This window comes from Oncorhynchus kisutch, linkage group LG13 (genome assembly GCF_002021735.2).
Source record: "Oncorhynchus kisutch isolate 150728-3 linkage group LG13, Okis_V2, whole genome shotgun sequence".
NCBI classification, from domain to species: Eukaryota; Metazoa; Chordata; class Actinopteri; order Salmoniformes; family Salmonidae; genus Oncorhynchus; species Oncorhynchus kisutch.
The window spans coordinates 25,677,057-25,688,227 of NC_034186.2; the positions used below are offsets into that span (position 1 = coordinate 25,677,057).

Below are 11,171 nucleotides of genomic sequence, written 5' to 3' on the forward strand. Positions count from 1 at the left end.
TAGTTAGTTTTTGCTACCATGTGGGTTTTAGCTTGATTGAGCCTGCTAACTGAGGAATGTTAATTCACCGGTTTCCATATGTTTCATTTGAAAACATTTATCTTACAAAGGAGTTGTTTAATCTAACTGCTTAACTATTTACCTGTACATGGAATTGTATGAGTTTTTTTTAAACTCATTTTTTTCTCATCTTTATAGGAAAATGCCACAGGCACTATCTGATTTGTGGAGACATTTCACTGCAGCTAATGCAGAACGAAAAGCTGTGTACATTTGCAAATACTGTGTCAAATCATATGTGAAGAATGCAACAAAAATGCAGAATCATCGCCAAGTGCATAAAGTTCCCTCAGCTCTCACAACAAGCAGCCTCTGGCAAAAGTCCCTCTACTTCTAGTCGAGGTGAAAATGATGAATCAGACACCTTATCGATGGCAACAGCTCATGGTCCTCCTGGAATCAGAAGTTTTTTTTGACTCAATGGAGGAACGTAGTCCAAGAAATGCTGATGAATGTCTTGTTCGAGCGGTGTATGCAACTGGTTCAACTCTGATGCTCACAGGCAATGTGCATTGTAAGAGATTTCAGAATGTTCTTCGCCCAGCATACACCCCTCCAACCAGACATGCTTTATCAACTCATTTGCTGGATGCAAAGTTCAAGTGAAAGTCAAGCAAATCATAGAGAAAGCAGACTGTATTGCAATCAAGGAAATGGTTAGGCATGTGAAGGGTCATGAAGTTATAGCAGCAATCTACCTCACCAAGCAAAGTGAGAAGAATAAGAGCACCACATTGAAGCTGCCCAGCAACACCTGTTGGGGTGGTGTTGTCATCATGTTTGACCGTCTCCTGGAGGGGAAGGAGTCTCTCCAAGAAATGGCCATATCAGTCTTCCGATATGGACAGCCCCATCAAGAGGATCCTCCTGGATTATGTATTTTGGGAGAGTGGTAAGCAGCCTGAAACCTATAGCAGTACACACTGCACGGATTGAGGGAGACAATGCCATCCTGTCTGATGTATAGACTCCGCTTGCAGATGTAAGAGAAGAAATCCGTACTGCCCTGCCCACTTCACTGTTGCTCAAAGCAGAGGAAACTGCAGTTCTGAAATGCATTAAAAAGTGTGAAGACTTATGCCTGATGCCCATACACGCCACAGTGTACATGCTGGACTCCAAGTATGCTGGCAAGAGTATCCTGTCTGGTGCAGAGATCAACAAGACCTATGGTGTCATCACTACAGTGTCTCGCCACCTTGGCCTGGATGAGGGCAAGGTTCTTGGCAGTCTGGCGAAGTACACTTCCATGCAAGGGCTTTGGGATGGAGATGCAATATGGCAGTCGTGCCAACATACAGTTGAAGTCGGAAGTTTACAAACACCTTTGCCAAATTGTTTTTCATAATTCCTGACATTTTATCCTCATAAAAATTCCCCGTCTTAGGTCAGTTAGGATCACCACTTTATTTTAAGAATGTGAAATGTCAGAATAATAGTAGAGAGAGTTATTTCAGCTTTTATTTCTTTCATCACATTCCAAGTGGGTCAGAAGTTTACATACACTCAATTAGTATTCTATTGCATTGCCTTTAAATGGTTTAACTTCAAGCAAACGTTACAGGTATCCTTCCACAAGCTTCCCACAATAAGTTGGGTGAATTTTGGCTAATTCCCCCGGACAGAGCTGGTGTAACTGAGTCAGGTTTGTAAGCCTCCTTGCTCGCACATGCTTTTCAGTTCTGCCGACACATTTTCTATACGATTGAGGTCAGGGCTTTGTGATGGCCACTCCAATACCTTGACTTTGTCGTCCTTAAGCCATTTTGCCACAACGTTGGAAATATGCTTGGGGTCATTGTCCATTTGGAAGACCCATTTGTGACCAAGCTTTAACTTCCTGACTGATGTCTTGAGATGTTGCTTCAATATATCCACATCATTATCCTGCCTCATGCCATCTATTTTGTGAAGTGCACCAGACCTTCCTGCAGCAAAGTACCCCCACAACATGATGCTGCCACCCCTGTGCTTCACGGTTGGGATAGTGTTCTTCGGCTTGCAAGCCTCCACCTTTTTCCTCCAAACATAACGATGGTCATTACAGCCAAACAGTTCTATTTTTGTTTCATCAGACAAGAGGACATTTCACCAAAAAGTACGATCTTTGTCCCCATGTGCAGTTGCAAATCGTAGTCTGGCTTTTTTTAAATGGCGGTTTTGTAGCAGTGGCTTCTTCCTTGCTGAGCGGCCTTTCAGGTTATGTCGATATAGGGCTCGTTTTACTGTGGCTATAGATACTTTAGTACCCGTTTACTGCAGCATCTTCACAAGGTCCTTTGCTGTTGTTCTGGGATTGATTTGCACTTTTCGCACCAAAGTACGTTCATCTCTAGGAGACAGAACGAGTCTCCTTCCTGAGCGGTATGATGGCAGCGTGGTCCCATGGTGTTTATACCTGCGTACTATTGTTTGTACAGATGAACGTGGTACCTTCAGGCGTTTGGAAATTGCTCCCAAGGATGAACCAGACTTGTGGAGGTATACAATTTCTGAGGTCTTGGCTGATTTCTTTTGAAATACATCCACAGGTACACCTCCAATTATCTCAATTAGCCTATCAGAGCTTCTAAAGCCATGATGTCATTTTCTGGAATTTTCCAAGCTGTTTAAAGGCACAGTCAACTTAGTGTATGTAAACTTCTGACCCACTAGAATTGTGATACAGTGAATGATAAGTGAAATAATCTGTCTGTAAACAATTGTTGGAAAAATTATTTGTGTCATGCACAAAGTAGATGTCCGTACAAACTTACCAAAACTATAGTTTGTTAACAAGAATTTTGTGGAGTGGTTGAAAAATGAGGTTTAATGACTCCAACCTAAGTGTATGTAAACTTCTGACTTCAACTGTATCTCATCAGCCACCTGGTGGAAGGGACTTTATAGATCTGAGGCTCTTTCCACCCTTGCCTCCCTCATCCTCCAAATCACACCAACATCAGCCGCCTCAGAGCGCAACTGGTCCTTGTTTGGGAACACACACACCAAAGCATGCAACAGGCTGACCAATACAAGGGTTGAAAAATAGGTGGCCATCTGGGCAAATTTGAGGCTTTTGGAGCCTGACAACGAGCCATCCTCAACAAGGTTGGAAAGTGACAGTGAAGATAAGGCCTCAGAGTCTGATGTTCAAGAGGGGGACATTGAGAAGGTCCAGGGAGAAGACATGGAAGCCTGAGAGGAAGACAACCAAAGCTTTAGTTTCTAGACTGTCATTTTACAGATGTATGTTGAAAATGGTTTTGGGAGATGCGATGGATCATTGGGGATCATTCAATATTCCCTTTCTTTTGTTGTTCAGTGAAATCATCCCAAGTGAAGAGTCAACTCATTTAATTAAAGTTCAATTCATAACTAAATAGTTTATTACATTTCTATTGGAAGGATTTAATTTGCAATTATGTCTACTTATGATAAGGTTAAAGGTCTGTTTCTGTCTCCATATGATATGGTAAATATATCCAATGCAAAAAAAAATCTACATTTAAATGGCATTACTATTAATTTGCATACATTTCCATCAATTCCCATATATTCTCGTTAATTCCCACGGAAAGTTTCCACCTCTGAATATTCCCCAAAATGTGCAACCCAAGTCATGATTAATGCATACAGTTTCAGGGAACAGGTAATCTCTGAAACCCAGAAAAAACATTTGTGAGTAATTAGGTTCTGTGGGGGGGGGGGGGTGTATGAGAAAATCTACTAAAACGAGGAGCAGAAGCAGGGCCATAACTCCAACCCCCCTCTCTCTGCAAGTTTCAGGCAAGGCTATGGGTTAAATGTACCCTACCCTTCCCAATTTGGAAAGAGGTGCACACCCGCTAAACCATGATTTGTTCAAATAACCAGTTAAAAACCTGCACACATAACCTTTGCTCGTTAGTCATCAAATCCAACATTCTTTTGAGAGATGATACGATAAAATGTCTTTGCACGAGAAATTAGTGAACAGTGAAACTGAATAAGACGGTTGGATATAACTCCTCTCCTATACAGTCTAGTTACTTAGCTAACTGATGCATACGTTGGTGTAGCAGGTTGGTAGTACCTGTCCTGGCGACTCTTCTTAGCTGACAGGTCATCTCCAGCAGTGGGTCTCCTCTTTTTCCTAGGAGGCATGGCTCTGGAGCAGCAGGCTGAGAGAAACACATTATAAGAGATAGAGTGATATAGAGAGAATGATATATAAGTGTCACATGGGTCTGCATTAGGTGCAGGCAGAGTCGGTACCTGTGGAGTGACCGTTATGTCCAACGTCCTCCGTCAGGTTCTGAGGGGAGGGATAAATGTATTAGGCAACTACCACCAAAATACACAAACACTGCAGCACTGACATTAGCATGCATTGAGCAAGGGGAGGGAGGGTGTGTAGGGACAGGAAGCTTGCTCTCTCATTTCCTCAAGCTTGTAACCTTTAGAGATGCAGTTGTTAGTTCAGACTGCGAGAGAGGGAGGAGAGCCGAGAGGATGAATCACACCCTTTAAGGGTCCAGCCAGGAATTAAAAATGAATCTATAACTAATTAATAACTTGGATTCATTTGTAGATAAGGGGAACTGTCCATGATCAAATCCATTGTGTCGTGCCAGAGTAAGTCCAACTGGAAATAACAGTTGGAACAGGTGACTGGTACTCATACGACACATGAAGAATACACAATGATATGAGGGCAAAATGCTTTTACCAGCCTGTGCAGGGTGTGGTAGATTTTGTGAATGCCGGCCAGTGTAGACAAATGGGTGTGCAGCTGAAAATCTATAGGGGGAAAAAAATACATTATCAGCACATTGCTAACTTTAACACTACAACAGTACATAAGTAGATATGGAACACATTTGCAACAGTACATGTAACAGTATATGAAACAAAAATATGCTGCTCACACAGAAACAACCTCATCTTAATGACGTGCTGCATAACATGTCAATTCACTAGGTTTCCCAAGGCACAGAGAAGGGAGAGCTCACCATCTGCTACCCACAGCCTGCCTACATCATACTCCCTCTGTCATAGCCAGAGTGACCTCTTGTATTCAGCCAATAGGAATGAGAATGCATGCATGTACAACCATCTCACCATCTTCATCATTTGCATCACAACAGCTGGGAAACCTAAATAGTGACAGCAGTAACTGCACACAATCAAGGCATTTCATCAGGATGGGTATGACTATTTTTTTTAAGCATTTTTATGCTGATATTAGCAGTGTTCTCTCATAGTATACCAACAAGAAGGTGGTGTGATGAAGAACTATAATGCAATAGGCTAGATAAAAGGCAATAGTATTCAGTGGCCTACAGATCATTTTTTATTTACCTAGGCAAGTCAGTTAAGAACAAATTTCTTATTTACAATTCCGGCCTAGAAAGAGTGCTTGTTCCGGGGCAGAAAGACATATTTGTACCTTGTCAGCTCGGGGATTCGATCTCGCAACATCTCGGTTACAGGATCAACGCTCTAACCACTAGGCTACTTGCCGAATACCAACATGTGCATGGTATTCAATACATACATGTATTTATTGTATAAAAGGGTTCAAAGAATGCCAGCCCAAAACTGGTTGTCGATTTTGATTAAACTCTAAACTCTAGGCTGAATCCAGTTATGCATGTGTCGAACCCCATTAAACAGTAGATTAATATAGCCTACCTAAAATAGGTACAGAGGCGCAACTTCCAGAGTTTACAAAGTATCTAGAGAGTAGATGGAGACATGGATGTTGTAGTCCATTTCCTGGATTAAGGTTATTATATTCGGAGCAATGGGGAGTGGAATTAGACTACAATTCCCAGACCTCAGAAATTAATTTCATTCAACAACCCTCTACTCACCCCAACTGATGAATGCATGTTATATTGTCACAAAAATACGTTACAGCCTATGGAATAGTCCATACAAATATCTTACCGTTCCCTTGGAACAGTTGATGTAGATGATGCGCAGTCGGAGAGAGCTATTGCAGCAGGCATAGAAATACAGAACTGCGTCACAATTTATCCTCTGTAATTTTCCGCAGTTGCTTGGAAAACTGACCTATTTAGTCTTACACAACATTGTTTTCCAAGTGTTACTTGCTATGCAACTGCACTGCATTCCCAGCCGTAATAACGCGACACAACATTAGTATATAATGGTCGACAATAATAACACATTAAGCAGATGTAATGAACAGAATAGCAGCCGTGGCAATGTTACCGTTCCTAACAATTTCCAACAAAATGTGAATGCCTCCAGCAATGACAGTACACAGAATTCTCCCTTTGTTGCGCCCCAAGACAACACTGGGAAAGGCAATAGTCAGATAGTCTGTACACACATGTATTCGATCACTCGATGAACAGTTCATAGAACCATTCAAATATAAAAGTAGACATATGCAACAGACCCGGTTATCAATACGTGGAGCCTATCCTACTGCGCGTAAAATACACCAAACGCAACAACTATACTTACTTGCCGCATCAGAGAGCATTTTTTATAAACACACAACTGTCTGTGTGAAGTCCGAAGACCGCCAGTAGGCGGAACATGTCAACATAACCATGCCCACAGATAATTTAGGTGGACGAGGAAACTAGTAGCCGCACCCCTAATCCTTCATGATAGGCTGTCTCTTGTGTCATTTAGGACAGCTGTAGACAAAGAATTAAGGAGCTCCTTTGGATGAACGTGACAGGTCAAAGTTCCAAACCAGACCATCCCACCGCTGTGGTTCATTAGCTAGGAAACGATCAACATAATCAGTGAGAGGATTCTATGAATGCCCCTGGTGAACCGGGGTAGCGTTTATTGCATGCCAGGCTGTAATAAAGTAGGCCCACCCACTGGGGAGCCAGGCCCAGCCAATCTGAATGAGTTTTCCCCCACAAAATAGCTTTATTACAGACAGAAATACTCCTCAGTTTCATAAGCTGTCTGGGTGGCTGGTCTCAGACGATCCTGCAAGTAAAGAAGCCAGATGTGGAGATCCTGGGCTGCCGTGGGGCTGCCGTGGTTACACGTGGTCTGCAGTTGTGATTGAATGTACTGCAAAATTCTCTAAAAACAATGTTGGAGGTTTATGGTAGAGAAATTAACATTCCATTTTCTGGCAACACCTCTGGTGGACATTCCTGCAGTCAACATGCTAATTGCACTCACTCAAAACTTGAGACATCGGTGGCATTGTGTTGTGTGCACATTTTAGAGTGGTCTTTTGTCCCCAGCACAAGGTGCACCTGTGTAATGATCATTCTGTTTAATCTGCTTTTTGATAGGCCAAACCTGTCAGGTGGATTATCCTGGCAAATGAGAAATGCTCACTAACAGGGATGTTAAACAGAAATATACTTTATGTGCATATGGAACATTTCTGGTATCTTTTATTTCAGCTCATGAAACCAACACTTTACATGTTGCATTTATATTTTTGTTCAGTACATGTCGGTTCTAAAATACATTTGGTTACACAGAAAACTTATTGTAGGGTGTGTTTTTATTTATTGTGCCCCATCTGAATTAGTTGTTTTTTTGTCTCAAATTTAAAATGTTATTCTAGTACCCCATGCTTCTGCAACATTTGACAAGCATAATAATTTTATCATGCACAACGCTTATTTAGCCTAATTACATAATTATAATGAATAAAGCTACATTTATTTGTAACATTATTCGGCGCATGTGACAAATAAAGTTTGATTTGATTTAATAACTATTACCTCAATTACCTCGGCTAACCAGTGCCCCAACACATTGGCCCTGTACCGGTACACGCTGTATATAGCCTCACTATTGTTATTTTACTGCTGCTCTTTATTTATTTGTTACTTTTATTTCTTATTCCTATTTTTTCAAAAATTTTACCTGCATTGTTGGTTAGGGGCTTGTCAGTAAGCATTTCACTGTAAGGTCTACACCTGTTATATTTGGCGCATGTGACTAATAGATTTGATGAAACACTTAATTAGACAACTAACTACATGAGATGAGACTAGAGAGCACTAGTATATGCAAAATAACTTAAGATATTTGAATGGGGATGAATTACACTAGACCACATAACTTGCTCTTATTTTATATATTTAAAGAATGTTGACTCTCAGAGTGATTAGATTAATAAATATCTGCCCCATCTCACAGATGCAGAACAAGAACAAGAAATATCCATTTATCATGCTGTTTTATACTGGCTGGGGTAAAGAAACATGTTCAAAGGTGAGTTGAATGACTCAGGGATTTTCATGAATTGGAGGTTTCTGTCTAATTGCATCATGGCATTATAACATATAAATGTGTGTGAGTTTGTGTGTGTGAGCAAGCGAGAGAGAGATTTTCCAGTCTCTGTATTAAAGGCTTTTTCAACAGACCTTTTGGTGGGCAGGGCCTCTTCAGTGTTTACTCAAAAAGGGAGGAGTGAGAGAGGCTTTGTAGACGAGGAAAATACGAGAGTAAAGCGAAAGGAGTAGCAACGAAGACCATAGGTAATTCAGGTCCAAGTGAAAAGTTGAGCAGAGTATTTGAGCAAATAAGAGATTCTTTCAAACATTTGACATCATGAGCTCTGAAACCCTTGAGAAAACAGTAACAGTGAAGGCAGAGGGAGCTACCCCATGGAAGAAGGTGAAACACACACACACAATTCTCGGACACGATTAGTGAACTGTATGGTGTGGGTGACCTCCAATCTCTGACCTGTCTGGTGTGTCCCAGTGTCAACATGGAGATCGACACATCCACAGAGACGACGTGAGACAAATCTGGAAGGATTGCAAGGAAGAGAGCTTCTGGTATAGAGGTATTGACCAAGGGTGCTGAACTTTTTAATCCAAGCAATTACACATGCACTGCAAAAAGCTTGTTATTTCTCAAAGAAACTCCATTGATGCTAGACCCTCTGTGGCTTGCTCGCCATTTCCAGGTAGGTAGTGCGTCTTTTGTAAACAGCAAACCCATTAGTAGGAGTCATATAAGTCAGTGGCCCTTTAATCAGGCCCCTTTCCCTGGCTATGGCATGTTTCCAAATTCTACCGTCTGCTTCCAAATCCTGTCTCAGAGCAAAAAAATTGCCCCATCTGAGTATGCTGTTGGCGATTGATGATGGGCCTCTATTCAAAGTGTTACTTCAGAAGAGGACTTGAAACCTTTTTTTAATGCTGTTCTTTGACCATCGGTCACCAGAGGGGTTAATGAGCTCCATTAAAGAAGCTCAGTGAAAAGGCATGATATAAATAAAAATGAAATCCACTCCGTTAGAAAATAAGTGTTTTCGTGTCACACTACTGCACATTCTAACTAAGTGGTGTGGGGAAAAAACAGGACTCCCTTTCATTTTAACAATATCTTCGCACCACAGGAACAAGTTGATTTGTCCTCAGTGTGGGGTTATTGTAGTGCAGGTTTGATTGATTCCGGCTGCTGTAAATTGGTACAACTACTAACCTCTGTTCTCATGTTCCTCTCAGCTCTTCCCCTCTCTCTGGGAAGCATGGCTGTCACTGGGGGGCTCATCTACAACGGTAAGACAATCACATAACATTAGTCATAGCTTAAATCAAGGTTCAGGTTTAACATCATAAACAAACATGCACTGTATAATATTTTGTTGCAGGAGTTTGGAGTGCATCAAAGAGACTTGGCCCATTCCCAAAACTAGCAGGTGAGCTGTGCGCCCATAAGTGAAAGTAGAGGGTTCTGTCCAGCAGGTTTTATTATGTGTGTTTCCCATACTTGTGTTTGGGGAAACCTGGTTTCTATGGTGACTTAGTTACACATCTGTCTCAGTGGTGATGACCCTATTGGACTCAGTTGCTGCTCCCTACTCAGTGGCAAATGCACAGCTGCTAGATAAACACTGATTCATAAAAAGGAGATAGACTCCTTTGGACATTCCAAAAGTGGCAGCTAGACAACCTGTATTACAGAGTTTTAACATGTTTATGACCAATGATCTTGTCCCTTCAGCGGCTGGTGTCCTTGGTTATGCAGTGGGGAAGGCTTCGTATGTTACAACCTGCAGAAATAAGTTCCAGAGACTTGGGCCCGTCTTTGGTCCAGAATCTGAATATGGTTTTGGACCCGGCCCATTTGGAGGGAGTGGTTCTGGCCCAGGACACAGGTGAGTAGAGCTGAGGACTTTGTCACTTCTGTTGCCCATGGTAGTCTTTTTTTCTGAAGGGATTATGTAACAGTGAGATAGCTGGTATCTATGTGGCTTAAACCTTATCATGCCAGTGGGTTATCTTTTAGGTTCAAGTTAAGGCCCTAGCATAAGAATTGTATTTATTGCATGTTGGTGTGAGTGATACTAAAGCTTAATCTCTCGTGGACAGACACACGTAACATAGCATCTAATGTAATCACTTAAGATTTTAGTTATGGGTTTCCGAGATTATACTAAAGCGGTTGGCGAGTTAACATTAACAGGTTTCTCTGCCTCTTTTAGATACTGCCACCACGTGTGTGAAGAGTGTAAGCAACAGCAAGCCCCTGCTGCACCAATAGAGGGTGTGCAAAGCTAAAACACACACACTGTCTCCACCCAAAGTTTGTGTACTCAATTCTAATGATCCTTGTCTGTTCTCCCCCAAGTATGTTTTACAAACCTTGTAGTCCAATTCAGGCGATGCATTGCAAATGGACATGAAGTAATGATTTTGTAAAGGTTCTACCAAAAATAAAGATTGCGTTTTTACCTGAGTTAAATACCTTGATGATTTGTGTTGTTGAGGTTTGTGTGTATTCAGGATGACAACATGTAGCAGTCACTGCCGAGGGACAGCCATCACAGCATTGTTGAAAAGATCTGAGATGGCTGTGCCATATTCTTTTTATTATGAAAGTTAACACCCCTCTAATTCATACTCCAGCAGAGACCGAACGATCAGAGGCCCTTGGGGCATGTTATTTAATGTATTGGTGCGTGGTTTGCATGAGACTCTGGGTCATAAGTAGTCTATGAGAGAAAATCACTTGGGCCAACTTCTACTTTGGCATGCATGTGGTTGTAAGTCAGTCAGTCAACCAAACAAAGCTAGCATACAGTATAAAAAGTCCCCCAACTGTCGACCCGTGGGTGATTTGACTTGGCCCCTCAAGTTTTTAGAGCAAAAAATACATATTTAATTATT

The 11,171-nt window shown here is 41.6% G+C and overlaps 2 protein-coding genes across 5 annotated transcripts in view; one reads left to right on the forward strand and one right to left on the reverse strand.

The window, feature by feature from the left end:
- The window catches only part of LOC109902712 (DCN1-like protein 4), a 19,948-nt gene extending 13,318 nt beyond the window's left edge, over positions 1–6,630 (reverse strand). The window contains exons 1-5 of one of the 3 annotated variants that reach the window (XM_020499307.2): positions 6,520–6,608; positions 5,974–6,019; positions 4,751–4,821; positions 4,297–4,336; positions 4,115–4,202 (exon numbers count right to left, since the gene is read on the reverse strand). In XM_020499307.2, coding sequence (XP_020354896.1) covers positions 4,115–4,202; positions 4,297–4,336; positions 4,751–4,821; positions 5,974–6,019; positions 6,520–6,528 — 254 coding nt within the window. In that variant the 5' untranslated portion in view covers positions 6,529–6,608. Of the gene's footprint in view, positions 1–4,114; positions 4,203–4,296; positions 4,337–4,750; positions 4,822–5,973; positions 6,020–6,451; positions 6,471–6,519 lie in introns of those variants that run through there. The other 2 variants (XM_031785825.1, XM_020499308.2) reach the window with 2 other exon arrangements.
- Positions 6,631–8,461: 1,831 nt separating this feature from the next.
- ociad2 (OCIA domain containing 2) lies at positions 8,462–10,754 on the forward strand. 2 transcript variants are annotated; one of them, XM_020499310.2, is made up of 6 exons: positions 8,462–8,664; positions 8,755–8,839; positions 9,507–9,560; positions 9,653–9,700; positions 10,006–10,159; positions 10,487–10,754. In XM_020499310.2, exons 1-6 carry the CDS (start codon positions 8,599–8,601, stop codon positions 10,560–10,562), a joined length of 483 nt encoding a protein of 160 aa, XP_020354899.1. In that variant the 5' UTR covers positions 8,462–8,598; the 3' UTR covers positions 10,563–10,754. The 2 variants fall into 2 exon arrangements, with proteins under 2 accessions (XP_020354899.1, XP_031641686.1); XM_031785826.1 differs by lacking the exons at positions 8,462–8,664; positions 8,755–8,839 and adding an exon at positions 8,846–8,962.
- Positions 10,755–11,171: the final 417 nt, after the last annotated feature.

What these genes read in the sequence shown, in the direction of transcription:
- ociad2 (XM_020499310.2), top strand. Translation starts at nt 8,599, where the DNA reads ATGAGCTCTGAAACCCTTGAGAAAACAGTAACAGTGAAGGCAGAGGGA. An exon ending in GAGCTACCCCATGGAAGAAG is followed by an intron (nt 8,665 to 8,754) that starts GTGAAACACACA and finishes GGTGTGTCCCAG; the next exon opens with TGTCAACATGGAGATCGACA. An exon ending in CCCATTCCCAAAACTAGCAG is followed by an intron (nt 9,701 to 10,005) that starts GTGAGCTGTGCG and finishes TTGTCCCTTCAG; the next exon opens with CGGCTGGTGTCCTTGGTTAT.